Genomic DNA, 23,348 nt, shown 5'->3' with positions numbered 1-23,348 from the left:
CCTACCGGCGAGTTGATTCAGCTGTTCCCGGATCCTCTGGGCTACCGTGAAGACCTCAGATTTCAACCCCGGCTTCTTCTGGGCCATCAGCTTGTTTCCTGAAAAGCTCAGGTTTCTGTGGCTAGCCCCTTCCCCCATCTCCGCCACCTCCAGTTTCTTGAATTTGGGGCCACCTCACCCGCCCTTTGGAGATGTCCATGCTTCGACAGTTTCAGGAAGGTGCCTTTGGATCTAAGTTCCTAGGGCCTCATTTGGGACCGAACACACTTGGTTCTTGACAAACTTTCCGAAGTCTCCAGGCCCATCCCCTGTTCGGCTAGTCCAGCTAGAGCGCGCTCGGGCCATTTCCGGAATCGCTCGGTCTTCTCTGAGAGCAGCCGAGCCTAGCCAACCCGAGCTCGGGTCGCTCACCTGACCCGATTGTGCTCGGTTATTTCCGGAAGTGATCGGTTATCCCGGGGCAAACACCCCCGTACCCTCCAGTCCCGCGGGAGTACGTTCGGCTCTTTCCGGAAGCACTCGGGTGTCCCCAGCCTCCGCCTCCGCTTCGTTTCACCCGCCTTACCCGAATACACTCGGCTGTTTCCGCCGGAGGCGGGCCCGACCGATCGGAACCGCGGCGGCGGCGGCGGCGGCGGCGGCGGCGGCGGCGGCGGCGGCGGGGATCCCGCGGCTGCGGCGACGGCGGCCGCGGTGTAGCCACGGATCGGGCTCGGCTCGGCGTGACGGCTGCCGCGGCGGCGGCGGAGGCGGCCGCGACCAGGTAAGTCCAGGCTGGTCCGCGTGGCAGGCCGGGCAAAGGGTGCGCTTAAATGCAGGGCGCCCAAGCAGAGCGTGGGGCCACGGTTGAAGCCAGAACGCAAGCCGGGCTGCATCGGGCCCCGCGGGAACAGGGGGCCGCAGGGAGCGGGAGGCCTCAGGCTCGATCTGGCTGCGGTGCATCATCCGAGACAAGACGATGGGGGCAGTACGGGAGACCCTAGGCAGAGATAAAGGGTTGGAGCCGCGGCCCTGAATTGAGAGAGGCCCTGCCAGGAGTAGGGCGTCGAGTAGTAATGAGGGGCGCCCAGGCATTGTGTGGGGCATAGTAGGGTGCAAGACAGTAGAGGGTCGACTCCACTTCCGGCCCCTGGACTGGTCTGCGGGGTCCACGCAGGCTCAAAAGTGCGTCTTCACACGCATGAGCACGCAGGCCCTGTGTCCAGCCTCCAAGCCCCCAGCCAGGACTGTCCCCTCCACCCCGCCTCTTGGATTCGAGGTTCGAGGAGCGCTGGTTCCCAGGCGTGCTCACCGGGGCATGTGCAAACGTGTGCACGCCAGGGCGCGGAGGCGGGCAGACAAACGGATTCAGGAGGTTTCTTGGACGTCCCTCTCGCTGGGCCTCAGTTTCCCCACCTGTACAGTGGGGGCACAGGGGCCAGGGAACAGGTAAGTTGGAATGTAGAGCTTTTGCTCCGTGCTCAGATACCTCTTGCCGCTCCGCGTGATCGAAGAATAAAGCCTGACTCTCTGTCTGGCACTCGAGGCCTTGCGTGTTCTGAGGCTTCCTTAAGGCACCCTGAACTCTTGGCAAGCATTTCTTGCAGTCAAGCCTTTGCATGTACTGTTCCCTCTGGCTAATACCCCCTCCTGTCCTCTGTGAGGACCCGCCCTCCAGAAAACACCACCCCTCCCCACCACCATCCCCAACCTCTCAGGAGAACTCAACCTGCAGGGCTGAGATTGGATGTCTGTGCTGGGCTGTGTCTGCCTGAGACTGAGGGCTCTTGGGAGGTGATCATTGCCCTTCCAGCAGCCTCCCCCTTGGCAGCAGCCATGCCCCACCCCCATGTACCCCTTGCTGGCTCCATGGGGACAAGGTCCTCTGGGCCTCCTACCCATCCTCTCATGTGTTGAGTACCTCCTGTGGCCCCCAAACTGAGCCATGTCAGGACTCCTGTCCCCTTCTCTCCTGCAGATCCATTTGTTTGGACTCACCTCTAGGCCTTTGCCTGTGCGGGGCCTCTGCCTTGGACCTCTCCTACCCTCTTTCGCCCCTGCTGCCTCTTTCTGTGTCCAGCTGGCCCAACCTCTTAGAGCTCCCACAGCGCCATGAGCATCCTCCCCCTCACACCCTCCCCGCTCTGGGTATAACTGTTTGGCCACGTGGGTCTTGTGAGGTTGGGCGGATCTGAGTTGAGTCCTGGCTTCCTGGTCCATTGGCTGGTCCAACCAAGGCCTCCCTGCTCTGAGCCTCAGTTTCCCCATCTCTAACAAGGGCAAGGAAGAGCTTTTTTACTGAGCATACAGTGTGCCAGGGCAGATTCTTGGGAGCTCTGCTCCCAACCCCGAGGGAGGGCTATTATTGCAACCATTTTACAGCAGGGTAAACTGAGGCCCAGAGAGGGGCAGGGACTGGCCCAAGGTTAGCCGGTAAGTCAGAGAATTCTAAATTGGGATTTGGGCCCATCTCTGAGTTGAGGGCGGCAGGGCTGCAAACTGGCTGACACTGCCCTGCCCCTCTATCCCTAGGTCGGCATCCCAAGCCCAGCATGGTGACAGCCTGTGCCCTCGGCCCCCTCGCCTGGCGCAGCTGGAAGAGCCGCCAGCCTCGGGAGCCAATGGCCCCCTACGTGAGGGAGTGAGCGGCCTGGCGCAGCCCTACGGATTGAGGGGGGACGCAGCGGCTGAGTGACCTGAGATCACGCTGCCGACCCCCTCCCACCAGTTGACGAATGGTGGACGGAGCAACGAGTGACCCTTGTCAGGGTCGTAGAATAATGGTGGGAAGCAAGGCGTGAGCATCCCTGGTGGTCACCTGTAACTTCTTGGTGGGAGTAGAAGTCTGAGTCCCCAAGCCCATCCAGTGGACCCTCCCAGCGCCCCCCCCACCGGCTGATGGGGCCACTGGGGCCCCGAGCAGCCACCTGACCATCCAGACCCCACCCTGCCCAGCCATGGCTGGCGCCGAGGGCTTCCAGTACCGCGCGCTGTACCCATTTCACCGGGAGCGGCCGGAGGACCTGGAGCTGCTGCCGGGTGATGTGCTGGTGGTGAGCAGGGCAGCCCTGCAGGCACTAGGTGTGGCTGAGGGCAGCGAGCGCTGCCCACAGAGCGTGGGCTGGATGCCTGGCCTCAACGAGCGTACACGCCAGCGCGGTGACTTCCCTGGCACCTACGTGGAGTTCCTGGGGCCCGTGGCCCTGGCCCGGCCTGGCCCTCGCCCACGCGGCCCCCGCCCACTGCCTGCCAGGCCCCGAGATGGGCCCCCTGAGCCAGGTGAGTGACTGATAGGGGCCCTGGCAGGGGTGGGGGCAGGAGGGAGACCCTCGGACCCTCAGTTTCCTCTTCTTTCCAGTGAGGCAGTGATGCTTTTTCCAGGAGAGGAGGAATAAGAACATTGGTGGGTCGACAAGCATTGATTACACTGCTGTCAAGGGCCGGGTGCAGCTGGTGGAACAAGAATGTGATTAGGTGATGACAGATGCTGCGAGGCGGGAGCCTCTCCAGAGAGCTGAGGGCCAAGAGCTCTGGGCAGCAGGCAGTGAGGGCAAAGGCCCTGAGGTGGGAAGGTAATGGCAGGTTCAGGGAATAAGCCCGCAGGTGAGGAGGGGGAAGGGTCCTCACCTCAGGGACTTGGTGGGATTAATTTTGAAGACAATAGGCAGTGTCCAGTAGAATTCAGAGGCTCAGTTTAGGTTCATCTTGTGGTTTGCAGACAGAATCCCTTGAGGAACCCCCTTGGTAACCCTATTTGCCAGTTTCCAAAAAGAAGGGAGACAAAAAGCCCAGAGAAGGGCGGGACACTCAGCAGTTCCCATTGTGGCTCAGCAAGTTAAGAATCCAACTAGTGATCCATAAAGATGAGGGTTCTATCCCCAGCCTTGCTCAGTGGGTTAAGGATCCAGCGTCACTGTGAGCTGTGGTGTGGGTTGCAGACACGGCTCAGATCCGACGGGGCTGTGGCTGTGGTATAGGCTGGCAGCTGCAGCTCCGATTTGACCCCCTAGTCTGGGAACCTCCATATGCCTCAGGTGTGGGCTTCTCCCCGCCACAAAAAAAAGATGGTGGGGGGATACTCAGTCAAGGCCACGCAGCACAGTGGTGTGTGAGGACCCTCCACCCTTCCCCAGAGAGACCCTTGGCCATCGCTCCTTCCAGAGAATGTGCTGGGAGTGGAGACTCAAGGGCATTGAACCTACACTGACATTACTGCATGCTGGGCTGTATGCTAGGCAGGGTTACGTCGGTTCCAACCAGGGAAACTGAGGCTCAGGTTTGAGGCTGATGAGTGACGAACCCCCGGTGTGGCCTGTTGCCACCCTCCCAGCAGCCCAGTGAGGCCCTGTGTATAGATGGGGAGACCCAAGTGCAAGGGGGTTGTCCCATTCACTCAGGGGCAGTCACCCAGCTAAGGCCAAAGCCCTGGGAGGCACCGTGGCCCCACCCGGTGGCCTGCTTGGTTTTGTGCCAGAGAGGACCCTGATGCCCAAAGAGGGTCAGGCCAGAGTCCCCCAGCATGGGGGTGAAACAGTGAGGTGCTGAGGCAGTGGGATGCTGGCTTAGGCTTTGCAGCATCTGGCATCTCCAGGGCCCAGGCCTGCGTCCCGCCTCAGCCTGGAGGAGCAGGAGGCAGCCCCATCCGGGCTCCCAGCCAGAATCTGCCTCTCCCCCTGGTAACAGCTGCCTCCCTCCTCTGCCTGGCCTGGGTCCAGCCACCACACACATCCCCATTCTGGGCGGCCACCCGGCCCCGCCCTCCAAATCTTCCAGGGCTCTGTGACATTGGGGAGGGCCAATCCTCTCCAGGCCTCAGTTTCCTCATCTAGAAATGGGGATTGGTCCTTTTTTTCATGCCCTGCCCACTCCGGGATCCTGGGACCACTGGGCCATGTGCTGCCTCCCTTCCCTCCATTCAGCTCTATTCAGGAAGCTGCGTGCTGAACCCCAATGATGCCTGGGCTCCCTCCTGGCCATGCACCCAGGGAGAGGTTGCTTCCTCCCCAAGCCTCAGCTGCTCATCCGTAAAGTGGATGCTCTAATGGGGCCTCCCTCCCTGTTTTGCAAACTGTTTTGCAAATTTCAGAGGTGAATTTCAAGATCATGTCCAAACCATGTCTCTTCTTCCCGCCCCAGCCAGAATGTCACCCACCTCCTCTTCTTCGCTTTTTTTTTCTTTTCTTTTTTTCTTTTTTCCTTTTTTTTTTTTTTTTTTTTTTTTTGCATTTTTCAACACAGCTGGGCCTTTCTTCAGCTCAAGGCACCACCTGGCCCATCACTCAGGAAGGCCCCGCAGGCCCCGGCTTGTCCCTGCTGTGTGCCAGGGCGTCCCCGCCAAGGGCCAAAGCTGCATCAAATGGTCGCGGTGCAGGCAGAGCGCGCCGGAGCACAAAAGGCTGGGTGGAGCGGAAACATGGGGCCAGGCGGGGCTGGGACGCAGCAGGGGCTCAGCATTTTTAAAAGGGGGAAGATCATTTATTTTAAAGCAAAATGGCTTAGAAAATGGACAAAGGTCCTTGGTATGAGGTTTTATGACCCAGACGGGGTATTTTCCTTTTATTCTTTTTTTTTTTTTTTTTGGTCTTTTTGTCTTTTTAGGGCCACACCAGCGGCATATGGAGGTTCCCAGGCTAGGGGTCCAATTGGAGCTACAGCTGCTGGCCTACACCACAGCCACAGCCACAGCAATGCCAGATCTGAGCCGTGTCTGTGACCCACATCACAGCTCATGGCAATGCCAGATCCTTAACCCACTGAGCGGGGCCAGGGATCGAACTCGCATCCTCATGGATGCTAGTCGGGTTCACTAACCCCTGAGCCACAATGGGAACTCCATTTTTCTTTTATTCTTTTCAACCACTCTGTTGTTCCCACTAAGAAGGGAGAGATGATACCTCAGAGGAAACTGAGATACAGAGAGGGCAAGTCTTGTGCCTGGGGTTGCACAGCAAAACAACGGCAGACCCCTGAACCTGTTGTGTGAGTGTCCTGTGGCTGCTGTAACTAACTACCACAAATGGGTAGCTTCAAACCATAGTTTATTCTCTCACGGTTCTGGAGGCCAGAAGTCCAAAATCAAGGTGTGGGCAGAGCTGCCCTCCCTCTGGAGGCTTTCGGGGAAGATCTTTTCTTTCTTCTTCCAGCTTCTGGGGGCTCCAGGCATACCTTGGCTTGTGGCCACATCGCCCCCGTCTCTGCTTTTGTCTTCATATGGCCTTCTCTTAAGAAGACACCAGTCCTTGGATTTAGGGCCCTAAATTCCAGATGATCTCATCTCGAAATCCTTACCTTAATTTAATTACATCTGCAAAAACCCTATTTCCAACTTAGGTCACAGTCACAGGTACCAGGGATTAGGAAGTAGACATAGCATTTGGGGGGAGGGAAGAGACACTAATCAACTGACTACATCTGGTCTCTGAACTTGTGTGAACTGATATTTTAACCCAGAAATTTTCTTCCCACCAACTCAGCCCTCCCAGGCCCACCAGCAGGACCTTCTGTCTTCCCGAGGACAGTGGTTCAGATGCCAGGCACTTGCCTGAGCTGGGTCCTGCCTGAAGCCACCCAAGCTGAGGTGCAGCAAGCAATGAAAGGGGCTGGGGTCCTGCTAGGGCCCCTGCCAACATTCTTTCCCCTCCTGCCAGGCCTTACACTCCCTGACCTACCCGAGCAGTTCTCCCCACCTGATGTGGCTCCCCCTATCCTGGTGAAGCTCGTGGAGGCCATTGAGCGGACAGGTGAGCCTCAGTCTGGCCGCAATCCCTGGATTCTGCTTGCTTACCTCTGGTGATGGGCACCTCATCCCCTTCACAGGGCTGCTGGGCCCTGTATGGAAGATGCTGAGTCAGGATGCTCCGGGGCTCCATGTTAACTTGGAGAAGGAGTAACTTCCAGGGGAATGTGGACACTGGACTCATCATTGCATGCGCTGTGTCCTCTGCCACCATCTTCCTCCCCTCCTGCTTTTATCTCTGGGAGGTTGAGGAGCCACCCCAGACCCCACATGGGGTTGGGGCAGCATTTGAGAGCTGGTCTTGCCACATGGGGTGAAGCTGACTTACCCACCCCATCCCCTTTCCTCCCAGGGCTAGACAGCTACAGGCCTGAGCCACCCGCTGCCCGCACAGGTGAGGGGAATCTTCAGTGGGTAAGAGAGGGAGAGGAACCTGCCCTAGACGATGTGCCTTGGACCCATGTATCCCCCTTGCACCTGCAGACTGGTCCCTGAGCGATGTGGAGCAGTGGGATGCTGCAGCCCTGTCAGATGGCGTGAAGGGCTTCCTGCTGGCGCTACCCGCTCCCCTCGTGACACCCGAGGCCGCGGCCGAAGCACACCGGGCCCTCCGGGGTGAGCCTGGCAGGAAGCCCAGACTGGGGAGGGCACTGGAGCGGGCACTGGCCTCGGCTCACCCTGCCCTGGCCATCTTCCGCAGAGGCCGCAGGGCCCGTGGGGCCGGCGCTGGAGCCCCCGACACTGCCGCTGCACCGTGCGCTCACGCTGCGCTTCCTGCTCCAGCACCTGGGCCGGGTGGCCCGACGCGCCCCAGCCCCGGGCCCCGCGGTGCGAGCTCTGAGTGCCACCTTCGGGCCGCTGCTGCTGCGCGCACCGCCACCGCCCTCGCCGCCACCAGGGGGCGCGCCCGACGGGTGAGAGGCCAGTGCTGGGGGCTGGGGCTTTAGACGGAGGAAGGGCTGGAGACTTAGCCAGGGAGGGGTCTGGACGGTGAAAAGAGGAGTGTGGACAGGACCCCAGGGAAAAGATCAGAGTTGTGATGGGGAAGCTAAGAAAAATAGCAAAGGGTAGGACCTGAGTTCCAGGAAGTCTCCAGCAGGACGGGGACAGGTGATGGTGCCTAGACCAGAAGGCAGGCATGTGGGTGGTGTCTGCATTCGCTTCTGCTCCCCCTTGATTGCTGAACTCCTGTTGTTTGTTGTATGAGCATTTATTGAGCGCTTACTATATATTCATAGACAGCAGCTAGTCCCCCATACCTGCCCGCGTCATCTACTCTTCCCCTCACAGGCTCTCTCAGTATGTCCCCTGCAAGGAGATCCCCTTGTGGCTTAGCAGTAACAAAGCCAACTAGTATCCATGAGGACGTGGATTTAATCTCTGGCCTCGCTCAGTGGGTTAAGGATCTGGCATTGCCATGAGCTGCGGCATAGGTCGCAGACGTGACTCAGATCTGGTGTGGCTGTGGCTGTGGCATAGGCCAGTGGCTGCACCTCCGATTCAATCCCTAGCCTGGGAACTTCCATGTGCCATGGGTGTGGCCCTAAAAAGACCATATATGTATATATAGGTGTATATGTACACATATATGTATATATACATACACACACACAAACACACCCAACCAAGCATGCAGGGCCACGTGCACACCAGGCCCTATCCAGCACTCACCACACTCCCCTTTCCCCCTAGGACTGAGCCCATCCCTGACTTCCCTGTACTGCTGATGGAGAAGTTACTTCAGGAACATCTGGAGGAGCAAGAGGTTGCACCCCCAGGTGACCCCCACCCCCTCATATTATTTCTTATTGTTGGGGACCAAAAATGCCAACTCTGGGCCCTGCCAGTATCAACAGACTTGGTTGCAGTGGGATCTGGCCACAGTATACAGTCAGTGCTCAGTGTGCCTTTGTTTTCCTGTCTCCCAGCACTGCCACCTAAACCCCCTAAGGCAAAGCCAGCGCCGACAGCCAATGGGGGGAGCCCACCCTCCCTGCAGGATGCTGAGTGGTACTGGGGTGACATCTCCAGGTAGGGCTGTGGGGCGGAGCCGCTTGGTGGGCAGGGCCTGAAGGGCAGGGTCTCAGGCTGGGCAGCCCCAATTCCTGGCTGTCTCTGCAGAGAGGAGGTAAACGAGAAGCTACGGGACACACCTGATGGAACCTTTCTGGTCCGAGATGCATCTAGCAAGATCCAGGGGGAGTACACGCTGACCCTCAGGTGGGGCCTTCAGGGAGACTAGGGGTGAGAGGACTCAGGGTGCCACTGGGCGCTGACACCTCCCTCTCACCCACACTTAGGAAAGGCGGGAACAACAAGCTGATCAAGGTCTTCCACCGAGACGGGCACTACGGCTTCTCGGAGCCTCTCACCTTCTGCTCTGTCGTGGACCTCATCACCCACTACCGCCATGAGTCCCTGGCCCAGTACAACGCCAAACTGGACACTCGGCTCCTCTACCCAGTGTCCAAGTACCAGCAGGTCCGGGGCTGGGGTGGGAGCTGGGGGCAGAGGTGGGTGCTGACCGGCTGACCCTGGGCCTGTTTACCTGGTAGCTTCCCTGATGGCACTGGGTATCTCTAGGACCAGATCGTCAAAGAGGACAGTGTGGAAGCAGTGGGCGCCCAGCTCAAAGTCTACCACCAGCAGTACCAGGACAAGAGCCGCGAGTATGACCAGCTCTATGAGGAGTACACACGCACCTCCCAGGTACTGCCGGCCAGTACACACTGGGAGACCGGGCCTGGAGGGGCAATGACAAGGCCAAAGGGACAGATGTCCACTTCTAGGTCCCAGAGCAGGCTCTTGGCAGCAGGGACTGCCCTAAAAACATAGAAATCAGAGTGTCCTGCTGGCTTAGTGAGTTAAAGATCCAACATTGTCACTGCTATGGCTCTGTTTACTGCCGTGGTGCAGGTTCTATCCCTGGCCTGGAAACTTCTGCATGCCTCAGGCACAGCCAAAAAAAAAAAAAAACGAGGAGTTCCCATTGTGGCTCAGCAAACCCAAGAAAGAAAAGTAATTCCCTGGTGGCCTAGTGGTTAAGGATCCAGTGTTGTCAGTCCCTGGATTGGGAACTTCTGCATGCCTCAAGTGTGGCCAAAAATAAATAAATAGAAATGTCATTACAGGAGTTCCCATCATGGCGCCATGGAAATGAATCCAACTAGGAACCATGAGGTTGTAGGTTCCCTGGCCTCGCTCGATGGGCTGAGGATCCGGCATTGCTGTGGTTGTGGTATAGGCTGGCAGTTGTAGCTCCTATTTGACCCCTAGCCTGGGAACTTCCATATGCCATGGGTGCAGCACTAAAAAGACCAAAAAAAAAGAAGAAGAAGGATGAGCCCTTGTGGCTCACTGGGTTAAAAGGATCTGACGTTGCCTCAGCTGTGACACAGGCTGCAACCGCAGGGCAAGTTTGACCCCCGGCCTGAGAACTCCCACATGCTGCAGGTGTGACATCCCACCCCCAACCAAGAAAAAAGAACATAGAAATTAGTGTACATGGTTTTTAAAAGAAATCACATGAGGAGTTCCTGTTGTGGCACAGCGAAAACAAATGCGACTAGGAACCATGAGATTGTAGATTTGATCCCTGGCTTTGCTCAGTGGGTTAAGGATCCGGCGTTGCCATGAGCTGTGGTGTAGGTCGTAGACGCAGCTCGGATCTGGCGTGGCTGTGGCTGTGGTGTAGGCTGGCGGCTACAGCTCCAATTAGACCCCTAGCTTGGGAACCTCCACATGCCACAGGTGCAGCCCTAAAAAGACGAAAGAAAAAAAGAAAGAAAAAAAATCAGGTGAGAAGGCAGCTGCCAGCTTCCCAGAAGCAGCCAAGCCATGGGAGATGTCTTGGTTGAGCCTTTGAGCCTCAGTTTCTCCATCTGGAAACTGGAACCATGAGTCTTAATTACTTTTCCATCCCCTTCAGCCTTAGTGTTGTTCAAAATGCTGATAACAACCTGACCAAGAGTTGCCTAAGAGAAAGGGTCAGGATATTATGGAAAAGAGCAGTATCTTTTTTTTTTTTTTTTTTTTTTTTTGCTTTTTAGAGCTGCATCTGTGGCATATGGAGGTTCCCAGGCTAGGGGTCGAATTGGAGCTGCAGCTTCTGGCCCACACCACAGCCACAGCAACTCGGGATCCAAGCCGCGTCTGCAACCTACACCAAGGCTCAGAGCAACGCCAGATCCTTAACCCACTAAGCAAGGCCAGGAATGGAACCCATGACCTCATGGTTCCTAGTCAGATTTGTTTCCACTGTGCCACAATGGACACTCCAAGCAGCACCTTTTAAAACAGGGAATCAGGGGGAGTTCCCGTTGTGGCTCAGTGGTTAACGAATCCGACTAGGAACCATGAGGTTGCAGGTTCGATCCCTGGCCTTGCTCAGTGGGTTAAGGATCCAGCGTTGCCGTGAGCTGTGGTGTAGGTCGAAGATGTGGCTTGGATCCCGTGTTGCTGTGGCTGTGGTATGGGCCAGCAGCTACAGCTCAAATTCGACCCCTAGCCTGGAAACCTCCATATGCCATGGGAGCGGCCCTAGAAATGGCAAAAAGACGAAAAAAAAATTTTAAAAATAAAAAAATAAAACAGGGAAGGGGGTGGTTATCATTCAAGGACTGTGTTAATGAACTTCTTTTGTCCATTGAGATGCAGCTTATTTAGACTGAACATTTCATCTCGAGCAGGGAATTTCTGTCTCCCCTGTAGTCCCTAAGTAATTTTTCTTGTCCCCTTTCTAGTGACGGGTCACCTGAGGTTTAGAGTGGACAAGACACCTGTCTAGGATCAGTTAGGGACATCGTGACCTTGGAAATGGCTTAGCCCCTCCCCCCAAGCCTCAGTTTCCCCATTAATAGTTCTGACTTTGGGAGTTCCTGTTGTAGCTCAGCTGAAGCTGTGACCCGAAATAAAAAAAAATAGTTATGACTTTATAGGAGGCTGTTGGCAGGTTCTAGGAGAACAGGTGTGGCACCTACTCTGAGAAGGAGCCCCACAAATTGTAGCACCCAGGATTATCATGAATTCTCAGCCATACTAACAGACCTAGGTGTTTGCAAGTGGCCCAAAGAAGGATCTAAAGGAAGAGTGGGTTTGAGGAGTATAGGGTTTGAAGACCGAATAGGAGTATGTTTGGTGCAGCAGGAGCTGGAGGAATGATGCTCCTGGTAGAGGGAACAGCTTGGGTAGAGTCTCCATCTCAGAGTTGGGGTCTGACTTTACCCCTCGTGAAGGACTTGCGGGGAGTCCCAGGAAGTGCTAAGATTTACCCCCTCCTCCAGGAACTCCAAATGAAGCGCACAGCCATTGAGGCCTTCAATGAGACCATCAAGATCTTTGAAGAGCAGGGCCAGACTCAAGAGAAGTGCAGCAAAGAATATCTGGAGCGCTTCCGGCGTGAGGGCAATGAGAAAGAGATGCAGAGGTGAGTCTGGCTCCTCTCCCTTGCCCTCCCACATCCTAATCTGACACATTACAAGTAGGAAAAGAAAGGAAACCGAGGGGGCAACCTGGGTTCAGGGGGTGGGGGGAGACAGGGTCAGTTAAAATGGGTTTTGAAGGATGAATAGGAGTTTGCCAGAAAGAGAGCTCAGGGAAACAGCATGTGCAAAGACTCGGAGCCATCTGAAGCCTCTGAGCCACTCCTCCCACAGGATCCTGCTTAACTCAGAGAGGCTCAAGTCTCGCATTGCCGAGATCCACGAGAGCCGCACAAAGCTGGAGCAGGAGCTGCGGGCACAGGCCTCTGACAACCGAGAGATTGACAAGCGCATGAATAGCCTCAAGCCAGACCTCATGCAGCTGCGCAAGATCCGAGACCAGTATCTTGTGTAAGTACCTGGCAAGGTGACCTCTGCAGGTATCTCACTCTTGTCTCCTCCACCAAGTAGCCCCACCTAGCCCCCTCATCTGTCTGCAGGCCCCCTCCCTCTTGATCAGGCCTCTCCTGGCTACCTGAGAAGGGCTCCCTATGCTGTGGCCTCAGCCTCAGTTGGGGAGTGGGAGCACTGGTCCCACAAGGCCAGCTCACTGGGAGCCTCCGACAGGACCCAGTCCACGAATGCTGACTACGTGAACCAGCAGGTGGTGCCCAGCCTGAGCCCCAAATCCCACTTCTGCCTGCTGATCCACTGAGGACTTCATCAAGGGACCCACCCTCCTCCCAACCTGGACCTTCGATGCTTACATGCACCTGCTGCGTGCCAGGTGCTGTGTGCTGAGCACCGTGCACACACTAGCTCACTTTGCGCTCTCGAAGTCCTTTGTAAAGTTTCCCCTTTACAGGCGGGAAACTGAGGTGCAGATCAAACAGCTGCCCTGTGTGGCACACCACCATGCAGCCCCCAGGACCAAGCCTCTGGTAGTGATAAGACCTTGCCATGATGGCACAATCCCAGGGGCTCAAAAGTGTTATCAGAAACATAATAAGTAGGAGCTGAACCCACCTGGGTTCAAGCTGTCCTTGGCCCCGCCAAGGCTGACCCCTTGTGGCAGCCGGGGGTATTGCACCCAGAACCTGTGTTTGTCAACCCTTGCCTCCAGCTAGGCTGGAGTGGCCCACTGTGGGCTCGCCCTGCCTGTGCCACAGCCTCCCTTCCCCTACCAGCAGAGCAGCACGAGCCCACCTTTCCTCTTCCCACCAGGTGGCTCACTCAGAAAGGTGCCCGGCAGAAGAAAATCAACGAGTGGTTGGGGATCAAAAACGAGACCGAGGAGTGAGTGACCACTTGCAAGGGGTGTATCCCAGGGGAGGGGTCATTTTTGGTGGGTTTTGCCAAACGAGTAGGAGTTCACCAGGGAGGAAGAGCTGTCCAGGTGGCAGAGGGGACCTTGGAGGCTAGCAGATAAGTGACCAGGTCTCCTCCCTGCCCTCCCCCACAGCCAGTACTCGCTGATGGAGGATGAGGATGACCTTCCCCACCATGAGGAACGCACATGGTATGTAGGCAAGATCAACCGCACACAAGCTGAAGAAATGCTGAGTGGCAAGCGGGATGGCACCTTCCTCATCCGTGAGAGCAGCCAGCGGGGCTGCTATGCCTGCTCTGTGGTGTGAGTGCCTGGCAGGGGAGCCCAAGAGTAGAGTGGGGAGGGGAGGAGAGGGGAGGGAGTCGGGAGGGAGTGGGGAGGGAACCCACCCATTCCTTCTGGGACCTCTCATTGAGCGCCAACTGTATGTTAGACCTTGCGAAGGCCAGGAAGAAGCCCCCAGATTCTTGGGAACCAGGGAGGAAGCAAGGACAGTATCAGAGCAGGGGATGGTAGGGTCTGGACCCTGTCAGCATCCTGGAAATTGAGAATTATGAGTCCCAGGCGGGGTCACTTGACAGGGGCCAAGGGGCAGACCTGGGAGAGCACGGTAGGGGCCCCACTGACCCAGCCCTTCATCCGCACCCGCAGGGTGGACGGCGACACCAAGCACTGCGTCATCTACCGCACGGCCACAGGCTTCGGCTTCGCGGAGCCCTACAACTTGTACGGGTCCCTGAAGGAGCTGGTGCTGCACTATCAGCACGCCTCGCTGGTGCAGCACAACGATGCGCTCACCGTCACCCTCGCCCACCCAGTGCGCGCCCCGGGCCCTGGGCCCCCACCTGCTGCCCGCTGAGCGCTGAGCAGGAGAACCGGCTCCGGATCAGAGCCACCCCCAGCGCCAGAGGCTAGGGTGGCAGCTGCATCCGGGATCTCTATCTTTCTGAATCTGTCTCTTCTTTCTTAGGTTTTCTCTGTCTGTCTCTTTGTGAATCTCTCCCAGTGAATCTCCATTTGCAGGTTCTATCAGTCTTTCCTCCAAGTCTGCCTGTCTCTCTGTCTCCCTCTGTCACTATTCTGTCTCTTTCTAGTTCCATCTGTCCTCTTTTTCTCTCTTGGTCTCTGTTCCTCTGTGTATCTGTGTTGGGGGTCCCGCCTCCCCCCACGCCCTATCCCCCTTCCCCACTGGCACCGCTCTCCCTACGGCTCTGGCCACCCACGATGACCCTGTGTCCTGCCCCGCCCCTGCAGGCCCCCGGGGTCCCCACAAGCCCCACCTGGCTGCACCTGCCATGTTTACAGAGGCCCCCTGGGCTGCGCAGCCCCAGCCTGGGTGCCCCGATTTTTTAAGCCATAGACCTGGGGTCGGGGCAGGAAGGAACTTCGCTCGGCCACTTCCAAGAACCTCAGCCGTGACATTTGGGGCCAGGCGGGACCTGCCCCACAGACCCCAACTTCCCCTTCCAACCCTGAAGTGAAACCCAGCACTGGGTTATCCCCACGATGGGGCTGCTGCCAAGAAGTAACCCCCCTGAAAAGAAAATAATTAAAAATAAACTCCTGAGCCGACCCCAGGCCTCCAAGGATTCGAGGCAGCCAGCACCTCTGGGGCGGCTGACACGCAAGGCTGCCCGCAGCACCTCCACTCGATGCAGACTCGAGGCTTCTCGATCATGTTGGGTTCTGATTTTATTTTTCCTCAACTATATGTAAAACCCTCTCTTCTCTCCTCTTTTGGGATGAGAGCCCTGGTTTTCTACACCACCCATGGACCCCCACCCCCCCTTCTGCCTGCCTGGCCAGGCTGGCAGGTGGGTTTTGTATGGTACGTTGATACTGATATGGATATAAAACATTGAACTCGGTGGATGCTTCTGTTTGGGGTGACAGGCTTCTTTAGCTCTGGGCTGCCAGCCGCTGCCTCCTCCCCACCTCCCTCCCCCACACCAGTTTAGGTGCTCATGTCCAGAAGGACAGAGAGGAGTTGCCATCGTTTCTCAGCGGTCAGCAAACCTGACTAGCATCCATGAAGATGCAGCTTGGTCTCCCTCAGTGGGTTAAGGACCCAGCGTCGCCGTGAGCTGTGGTGTAGGTGGCAGACGTAGCTCGGATCCTGCGTTGCTGTGGCTCTGGTGTAGGCCAGTGGCTACAGCTCCGATTGGACCCCTAGCCTGCGAACCTCCATATGCCGCAGGTGCGGTTCTAAAAAGACCAAAAAAAAGTGCAGACGCACAGAGAGGCCTGGGCTCCAGGCTCTGCCCCATGCTCTGGCCTACTTGGAGGACCCCAGACCCTGGCCCAGCTCCTCACTCCGACCCCCTACCACATTTGAGTTTGAGTTCTGACACTCAGCCACGAGCCCTGCCCTCCAGAAAGTCACCTCCCCACTAATGGGCAATGTCTTCCTTGCCAGCAGGATCAAGAATCACAACCCCTCCTGTGCCACCCAGAGGAGTCTCCCGTGTCCTTGATGCCCTCAATGCCAGCTCCTCCCTGCTGACCTTCCACTGACCCCTCTCCACACCAGCCCAGATGCTCAGGCTGCCATGTCTCAGAAGACACTAAGCTGGGTCCTCAGGGTGCCTTTGACCTGGACTCATGTTCACCACCATTCCCCCTTCCCCAATGTCCCTGTCCCTCAGCCTTCTCCCACACCCAGGGCTGGGAGCCTTCTGTCCTGCCCCCTCCTCCACCCGACATGCCTGAGGCAGCCCTGGGGGGATGGAGGGATGAGGCTGCCTCTGCCTCATCTCTTGTGATTCGCTCTCACAAGGACAGGAGCTGCTTCCCTTGGCCTCAGAGCTCTGAACTCTCCCAAGCACTGACCCCACTGAGTGGCCAGTCAGGAGGCACCATAAATAACTCCAACCTGGACTCTGCCCACCCCGCCCCTTCACCCACCATGTGGGTGAACATGCAGTACAAAGCTTACCTTCTTAGTCCTGTAGCCCAGCCTGGGGACCAAAGAGAACAGTCAGCCCACACAGCCTTAAGCTGGTACCCGCACTCAACCGTGTTTCCTCCCTTCTCTGCTCCTCAGTTTCCTCTTAACCAGAGTTCCTGTTATGTCTCAGTGGGTTAAGAATACAACCTAGTGGATTTCCTGCTGCGGCGCAGCAGAAGTGAATCCAACTAGTATCCATGAGAATGCAGGCTCGATCCCTGATCTCGCTCAGTGGGTTAAAGATCTGGCATTGCCAGGAGCTGTGGTGTAGGTCGCAGATGTGGCTCAGAACCCACATGGCTCTGGCTGTGGCGTAGGCTGGCAGCTGTAGCTCTGATTCAACCCCTTAGCATGGGAACTTCCATATGCTGAGGGTGCAGCCCTAAAAAAGCAAAAAAAAAGGTCCACAACATAGTGTCCTTGAGGATGCAGGTTTGATCCCTGTCCTTGCTCAGTGGGTTAAGGATCTGGCATTGCCGCAGTTGCAGCATAGGTCTCAGATCCAGTATTGCCGTGGCTGTGGTGCAGGCCGGCAGCTGCAGCTCCGATTTGATCCTTAGCCTGGAAATTTCCGTATGCCACAGGTGCGGCTGTAAAAAATAAATAAATAAATAACAATGTTTAAAAAAAATTTTTCCTCTTACCAAGTTGGGTCAATAGTTGCTTACCCCCACCTCCAATGGCTATCTCTGAGGGTTCCATGATCAAATGTGTGAGGTTTATGAATTCCTGCTATAGGGCTGGGGCTTAATAACCACTGGGAAAATCGTAGCAATTCTGTTTATTGTTATTTTTTCTGTCCTGCCCAGTACAGCATGGAGCGCCCACTAGTTGCCCCAAGCGGGGTTACTTAGTCTTGCAGAAGCTTCTACAAAGGAAATGGGTTTTGTGAATGGCTCCAAAAGGTCAGATGGGGGATTGTCCAGCTATTGGGGACTTCAGGGGAACCCCAGCTTCCATGAATGTGGCCATGCAGGCTGGGGTTTCCCCAGAACTGGAAGGGACCAGGCTAGGGAGGCTGGGGGACTGGGCTGTTTTCTGGGCCAGGGATGGGTGTTTCCTCCCGTGCAATCCAGACCCTTGTCCCGTCAAGGCCCTACAAAGTCTGAATGTCTCAGTTACTTCCCTGACACTCCCAGCCTTCTCGCCTTTATCTGGACTGTTTTTTTTTTGTTTGTTTTTTTTTTAATCTTTTTGTCTTTTTGCCATTTCTGGGGCTGCACCCACGGCATATGGAAGTTCCCAGGCTAGGGGTCTAATCGGAGCTGTAGCTGCCGGCCTGCGCCAGAGCCACAGCAACACCAGATCCAAGCCAGGTCTGCGACCTACACCACAGCTCATGGCAACGCTGGATCCTTAACCCACTGAGCAAGGCCAGGGATCGAATCCGCAACCTCATGGTTCCTAGTTGGATTTGTTAACCACTGAGCCACGATGGGAACTCCTATCTGGGCCATTCTTTCCTCCCTCCCACACTGCTGTCCTGTCCACACCTTCCCAGGCTTACAAACCCAGATGTGCCACCTCTACCCGCAGCCTGGGGCAACTCTCCCTCTGGTAGCTTTATTTCCCAAACCTCACTTCTCCCATTTTACAGAAGGGGAAGTTGAGGCTCCACCACTTGAGGTGCCCAGCACAGTCCCAGGGCAAACCTGGCTCTGGCTGATTCCTGCCATCCTGGGTCTTCCACGGGCTGATCCCTCACCCCCACCCCATGTACACACTATAGGCTTTCAGTTATGACTGCTCCGACTCGGCTTCTCCTCCAGCAAGGGAGCTGGCTGAAAGGAGGGATGGCCTGCTCTCCCCAAGCCCTGGAGGATAGAAAGAAGAAATGCCAGATTTTTTTCTCTCCCACCCCCAAGCCAGGAGTGGGGGACCAAGAGAAGGGAGGTGCCCCTCCCTGCTCTGGCTTCTGCTTTCTGGCCCAGCTGTGGCCAAGCCTGAGTCAGCCTCACGGGACCACGCTGTTGGATCTGGAGCTTCAGGGCTGGGGAGCCTGAGAGGGGGAGGGGGAGAAAGTTGGGAAGAAGGGTCCTGGGCCAGGCTAGAGGGAGGGAACGGGGATGCGGCAGCCCCTGCCCACTCTCAGGCAGAGGATCGGCCACCCCCACCCACATCAGAGCACAGGGTGGGAAGGCAGGGTCTCTGGGCTAGGGAGGCGGGGCGGGGCTAGGTCAACCTGGCCGCCCCCAAGAGGGATCCCTGGGCCCAGAGTGGCCCTCCTAACTCTCGGTCTTGCTGTGTCTCTGTCTCTAAGCCCCCACCTCACCTCTGCTCAAGATGCTCAAGCCTCACACGGCTGGTCGGGGCTGATTGCGGGAAAGGGACGGGGGAGATCGAAGAGCAGCTCATGGTCCATGCGACTGGGGGCCCAGCACCTGGTGGGGGTGGGGGGTAGGGTGGAGCTCAGGTGGAAAAGGTACACCCAGAGAGGGAGAGAGAGGAGAGAAGAAAGAGAGAAAGAGAAAGAAGGAAAGAGAGAGAGAAGTCGAGATGCTTAGAGACGCCGCCCGGGCCCCCGAGGGGCGTGGGCACCAGGGGGCGGGTTCGGCAGGGGGGCTGGGCCACCGCCGGCTTAAAGGCGGCTCTTTCCCGGGGCAGCTGCTTCTGCCGTCGTACGTTGGCCCCTCCGTCGTGATGGCCTCGTCGCCTCTCCTGCCGTTCCTGCCTCTGCTGCTGCTGCTGCTGCTGGAGGTCCCCGCGGCAGCGCCGGCGTCCCCGCTGCAGTCACTCCTCCAGGGGGCGGCCCCCTGCAAGGTAGGGACGGCTACTCGGCGGGAGGGACAGCGGGGACTGGCGCCCCAGTAGGGGGCCGGCGGCTCCTCCCCTCTCCCCAGACTTCGGCGGAGTCGACCGGGCTCGGGAAGGTGCTTCTCGGATCGGTACTGACCCCCTCAAAAAACACCCCGCCTCGCTGGTCACACTTTCCTTTCTCTTTCGCTTCCTTCTGAAATCTGAGTCGCTCAGCTATCCCCCACCCATCCCCCCGCAATTCCCCCACCCACCCCCCGCAATTCCCCCACCCCATCCCAGGGTGCATTGAGCACCTACTGTGTACCTCTGGAGCGGGAATCAGAATCTCTCTTTCAGCCCAGGGGAAGCCCGGATTACCTAAGCGCCCACCCGCATTCGTCAGGGGCTCCCGGGAGGAGCTCGCGTGTTTCTGGTGCGGAGGAAGCAGATGCCCCGGAGTCTGAGCGACTTGCTCACAGACGCGGGCGACCGCCACCCCTCAGCTGTAGCCGGAAGTCAGCACCTATTAGGCGCCGCCTCTGCAGTAGCCTTGGGAGGGGTTCAGTGAGCCCGCTGAGAGGAAGAATTTAAAAAGGAGTCAGCGCGGGTATAGACGCTCGCTCAGCTCCCGGCCAGGGCTCTGGGGATGAAGTGACAAATGAGCATGCTTTCGCGGTACGCACCGCTCAGAAGGCAGGATTGACGGCAGGGATCAGAAGTGAGCATGCCTTGAATTCTTACTGCTTGCAGTCCCCCCGCGTGGGGAGTTTCACCTAACCTGGAGGAAAGCAAGACTTGTGCATACATGAACTGCCTACTGTTTTCGAATCTTTTTCACATCCATTTTGCAGACAGACTGAGATTTAGGAAGATTTAGGGATGCTGTGAAGCCTTTAAGTCAGGATTCCATCTGGCAAGGTCTGGAAGGAGTGTATCACTTCCTGTTTGCAGCTCTTTTTCTGCAAGAGAACCAAGCAGGACTTCGTTTGATTTCACACCCCTTTCTCCCACGCAGGCCGGTGAGCCATGCCTGCAGAGACCCGTGGGGAAGTCTGACCCTCCACCTGTCAACGTGAACCTCTACTATGAGTCGCTGTGCAATGGCTGCCGGTACTTCCTAGTCCGAGAGCTCTTCCCCACGTGGCTGATGGTCTGGGAAATCCTCAATGTCACACTGGTACCCTATGGAAACGCCCAGGTGTGTGGGCACCAGGGAAACTGGGGGCACTCGGCCAGGGGAAGGGAATGCGGCTGGTGGGGGGCAGCCAGCATTTACCCCATTGCCTTTCAGGAACGAAATGTCAGCGGCAGGTGGGAATTTACGTGCCAGCACGGCGAGCAGGAGTGCAAGATGAACAAGGTGGAGGTGAGCAGCCCCAGAGTTCCCGAGTGGGGGGCATAGAGGCTGAGGAGTCTACTGGTGATAAGGAAGGTGAAATCAAGACTCAGAAGGGATTGCCTTATGTCCTAAGGATACCCTCTTTGATATCACTAAGAAGATAACCTCAATCAATATTGCCTATGCCTGTTCCTGCCCACTAATCTTGCCACCTTCCTTAATCCCACTAATAATAATCTCATCACCTTCCTTAATAAAAGTCATGTGGGCTAAAGCCTAGGTGCCTTTGTTCTACGGAACAGAGGAACAGAGTACCTCCTGGTCCCCCACTTTCTAAATGTAAAAAAAAAAAAAAAAAGAAAAAGAAGGGATTGCCACAAGCGCCATTCTTTTTCCTGTGTGCCTCCATTTAATCACTTCTTCATTCTCTATGTTGGTTTTGTCTGTTCATTTGTTTGTTGATTGGTCTTTTTAGGGCCGCACTCTTAGTAGCATATGGAAGTTCCCAGGCTAGGGGTCGAATCGGAGCTACAGCTGCCAGCCTACACCACAGCCACAGCAACGCCAGATCTGAGCCTCATCTGTGGGCTACACTGAAGCTCATGGCAATGCCGGATCCTTAGCCTACTGAGCGAGGCCAGGGATCCGACCATGTCCTCATGGACACTAGTCGGGCTTGTTAGCGCTGAGCCACAAGGGGAATTTCCCTGTCTCCACTTTATTTATGGACACCCATGATTAATCCCAGAGTGGTCTTGGGGTACTCAGGTCCCCCCCTCATGTCCTCCCCCTCCCATCCCCACTCCCAGGCCTGCCTTTTGGACAAGCTGGAGAAGAACATGGCCTTTCTGACCATTGTCTGCATAGAGGAACTGGATGACATGGAGAAAAATCTGGAACCAGTGAGCAATGCCCCTCCTTCCACCTGAGTTGGGGGACCCTGGCCTCCCTACATCCAGACAAACCCAGGTTCAAGTCCTGGCCCCCAACTGCCGCTCTCTGAGTAGCCCCAGGAAAACTGCCTCCCCTCTCAAAGTCTCAATCTCTGAATCAAGAGAACAAAGATCTTCCGGGGACGTGGGTAGGTCCGAGAGGGCTTCCTGGACCAGGTGCCTCTGAGCTGGGCTTGAATGAATAGGAATGTGGAGGGACCCAGATGATGATCCTTCTCTAGGGTATGGGGCCCCCCTACCTCCCTGGAGGATTATGAAAAAGAACTCCCAAAGGAGTGACTCATCTGCCCCGATTGCTTATTCATTCATCAAACATCTGGGCTGCCCAAGAGACCTGAGCCACCCTGAGACACCTCCAGCTCTACAGAGTCATAGTGTGGCTGGAGGAGTGCAAAGGAGGAAGGAACACTCAGGAGACTCAGGGGAAGGAGGAGGAAAAGTGTTCCTGACAGAGGGAACAACATGTATGGATGCTCTGAGGAAACCGAAACACTCTAGGGGTCTGGTCTGGTCTTATTGGAAACAGGAGCAGCCTGAGCCCCTGCTCTCAGGCATGTATTAAGCACCTGATGTTTATGGGCTTTGCTGTACCCCTGTGAGTCCAACTGTCCCCTGTGAGGAAACAGAAACGGCTTGGAGGGGCAGGCAGTGCTGGTTGGGAGTTCCTGTTGGGGAGATAAGAGGGAGGAACCTGAGGCAACGCTCCAACTGACCAGCTCCCCCTCTGCCCTCAGTGCCTGCAGATCTATGCTCCAAAAGTATCCCCAGACTCTATCATGGAGTGTGCAATGGGGGACCGTGGCATGCAGCTCTTACACATTAATGCCCAACTCACAGATGCTCTGAAGCCACCCCATGAATATGTGCCCTGGGTCGTCGTCAATGGGGTAAGAACTATTGCAGCCCTCAGGTCAGCCTCCAGGCAGGGACCTGGGTGATGGATGTGCCCAATGGTCTGGGAGCAGCCGTCCGGGGCCACACTTGGGACAATTTGCAGCCCCTTCTGGGCTGAGCATGGGTTGATTGGGGTGGGTGGGACTTGTGACCTCCTGTCATGCTTGTGCAGAAACCTATGACAGAGAAGGACCAGCTCTTACGCCTCGTCTGCCAGTTGTACGAGGTAAGCCGGACAGGGAACAGAGGGATCCAGCTGGTGGGGATAAGGTCTCCTTTCAGGACCCCAACTCATGGCTATCTTCTCCAGGGTGAGAAGCCGGATGTCTGCCAAATCTTGGCCAGCTCCCACAAGGAAGTCTGCTTCAAGTGACAGCTGGTGCCCTGAGAGAGAGCTAATACAGGAAGAGCAAGATCCCACCTGCCCTCATTTTCTGATCCCTGACTCTCAGCAGCCACTACTCATCATGCAGATGATGTCTACACATTCCACAAAGCCCAGACTCAAAATTCTGCCCCAAGGTCAAGAATCTTGCCCACTGAGAATGGTGCTACATTGAAACTTGTTTAATAAACACTTTGAGATGTTGTGATTCATTTGATAAGACGGAAAACCCCCTTCTTCCAGATCTGTGCAATCCTGGGGCCCCTGTGAAGCCACCTGTCCAGGGGATGCAGAGCCAGCCAGATATCCCTAGCCCCATTGGGGGGGGGGAATGGGCCAGAGGGGGAGGCACCAGAGCTAGAGGAGCCCAGAAGAGAGAAGGTTCTTCATAGGTATGGGGGCTGAGGTTTTGAAGGGTGACTAGAAGTTCATCCAGCAGAAAATGTATTTATCAATTCAACAAACATCCCTATCTCCCCCCTTTTTGCTGACCCCACACTGGGTACTATGGGTTGAGCCAGAGGATGTTAACTAGGGCCAGGCAAGGCCAGAGGATGGGGCACAGACCTTGTCTGGGGAGTTTGAAAGAATGGTGTTCCAGGAAAGGGGAAAAGTATGCAAAGGCCCAG

The 23,348-nt window shown here is 56.5% G+C and overlaps 3 protein-coding genes across 5 annotated transcripts; 2 read left to right on the top strand and 1 right to left on the bottom strand.

Annotated features, from left to right (window-relative positions):
* Window positions 1-278: 278 nt before the first annotated feature.
* Window positions 279-2,514, bottom strand: LOC146405438 (uncharacterized). Its single transcript, XM_085012332.1, has one exon. The coding sequence runs from the start codon at window positions 873-875 to the stop codon at window positions 408-410; it is 468 nt and encodes a 155-aa protein (XP_084868458.1). The 5' UTR covers window positions 876-2,514; the 3' UTR covers window positions 279-407.
* On the top strand, window positions 670-15,333 carry PIK3R2 (phosphoinositide-3-kinase regulatory subunit 2). 3 transcript variants are annotated; one of them, XM_021083506.2, is made up of 16 exons: window positions 670-763; window positions 2,512-3,258; window positions 6,627-6,719; window positions 7,068-7,109; window positions 7,199-7,330; window positions 7,416-7,629; window positions 8,408-8,493; window positions 8,644-8,746; window positions 8,837-8,935; window positions 9,016-9,196; window positions 9,299-9,424; window positions 11,998-12,140; window positions 12,370-12,546; window positions 13,360-13,431; window positions 13,598-13,768; window positions 14,117-15,333. In XM_021083506.2, the coding sequence occupies exons 2-16, from the start codon at window positions 2,937-2,939 to the stop codon at window positions 14,322-14,324; spliced, it is 2,169 nt and encodes a 722-aa protein (XP_020939165.1). In that variant the 5' UTR covers window positions 670-763; window positions 2,512-2,936; the 3' UTR covers window positions 14,325-15,333. The 3 variants fall into 3 exon arrangements, with proteins under 3 accessions (XP_020939165.1, XP_084868438.1, XP_084868437.1); XM_085012312.1 differs by having other exon boundaries at window positions 2,512-3,860; window positions 5,721-6,719; XM_085012311.1 differs by having other exon boundaries at window positions 2,512-3,894; window positions 5,705-6,719.
* Window positions 15,334-18,986: 3,653 nt separating this feature from the next.
* On the top strand, window positions 18,987-22,939 carry IFI30 (IFI30 lysosomal thiol reductase). Its single transcript, NM_001131046.1, is given in 7 exon segments — window positions 18,987-19,172; window positions 20,164-20,346; window positions 20,440-20,514; window positions 21,297-21,389; window positions 22,175-22,327; window positions 22,507-22,560; window positions 22,645-22,939. Coding segments are annotated over 7 exon segments (741 nt in total). The 5' UTR covers window positions 18,987-19,052; the 3' UTR covers window positions 22,708-22,939.
* Window positions 22,940-23,348: the final 409 nt, after the last annotated feature.

This window comes from Sus scrofa, chromosome 2 (genome assembly GCF_054392235.1).
Source record: "Sus scrofa isolate SSC_HxYL_T2T_F1_AM1 chromosome 2, Sscrofa_HxYL_maternal_Yorkshire_Landrace_v2.0, whole genome shotgun sequence".
NCBI classification, from domain to species: domain Eukaryota; kingdom Metazoa; phylum Chordata; class Mammalia; order Artiodactyla; family Suidae; genus Sus; species Sus scrofa.
Note: the sequence above shows the minus strand (reverse complement) of the source record. Positions and strands in the feature narration are given on the sequence as shown.

What these genes read in the sequence shown, in the direction of transcription:
- PIK3R2 (XM_021083506.2), top strand. Translation starts at nt 2,937, where the DNA reads ATGGCTGGCGCCGAGGGCTTCCAGTACCGCGCGCTGTACCCATTTCAC. An exon ending in AGATGGGCCCCCTGAGCCAG is followed by an intron (nt 3,259 to 6,626) that starts GTGAGTGACTGA and finishes CCCTCCTGCCAG; the next exon opens with GCCTTACACTCCCTGACCTA. An exon ending in AATGAGAAAGAGATGCAGAG is followed by an intron (nt 12,141 to 12,369) that starts GTGAGTCTGGCT and finishes CTCCTCCCACAG; the next exon opens with GATCCTGCTTAACTCAGAGA.
- LOC146405438 (XM_085012332.1), bottom strand. Translation starts at nt 875, where the DNA reads ATGCAGCCCGGCTTGCGTTCTGGCTTCAACCGTGGCCCCACGCTCTGC.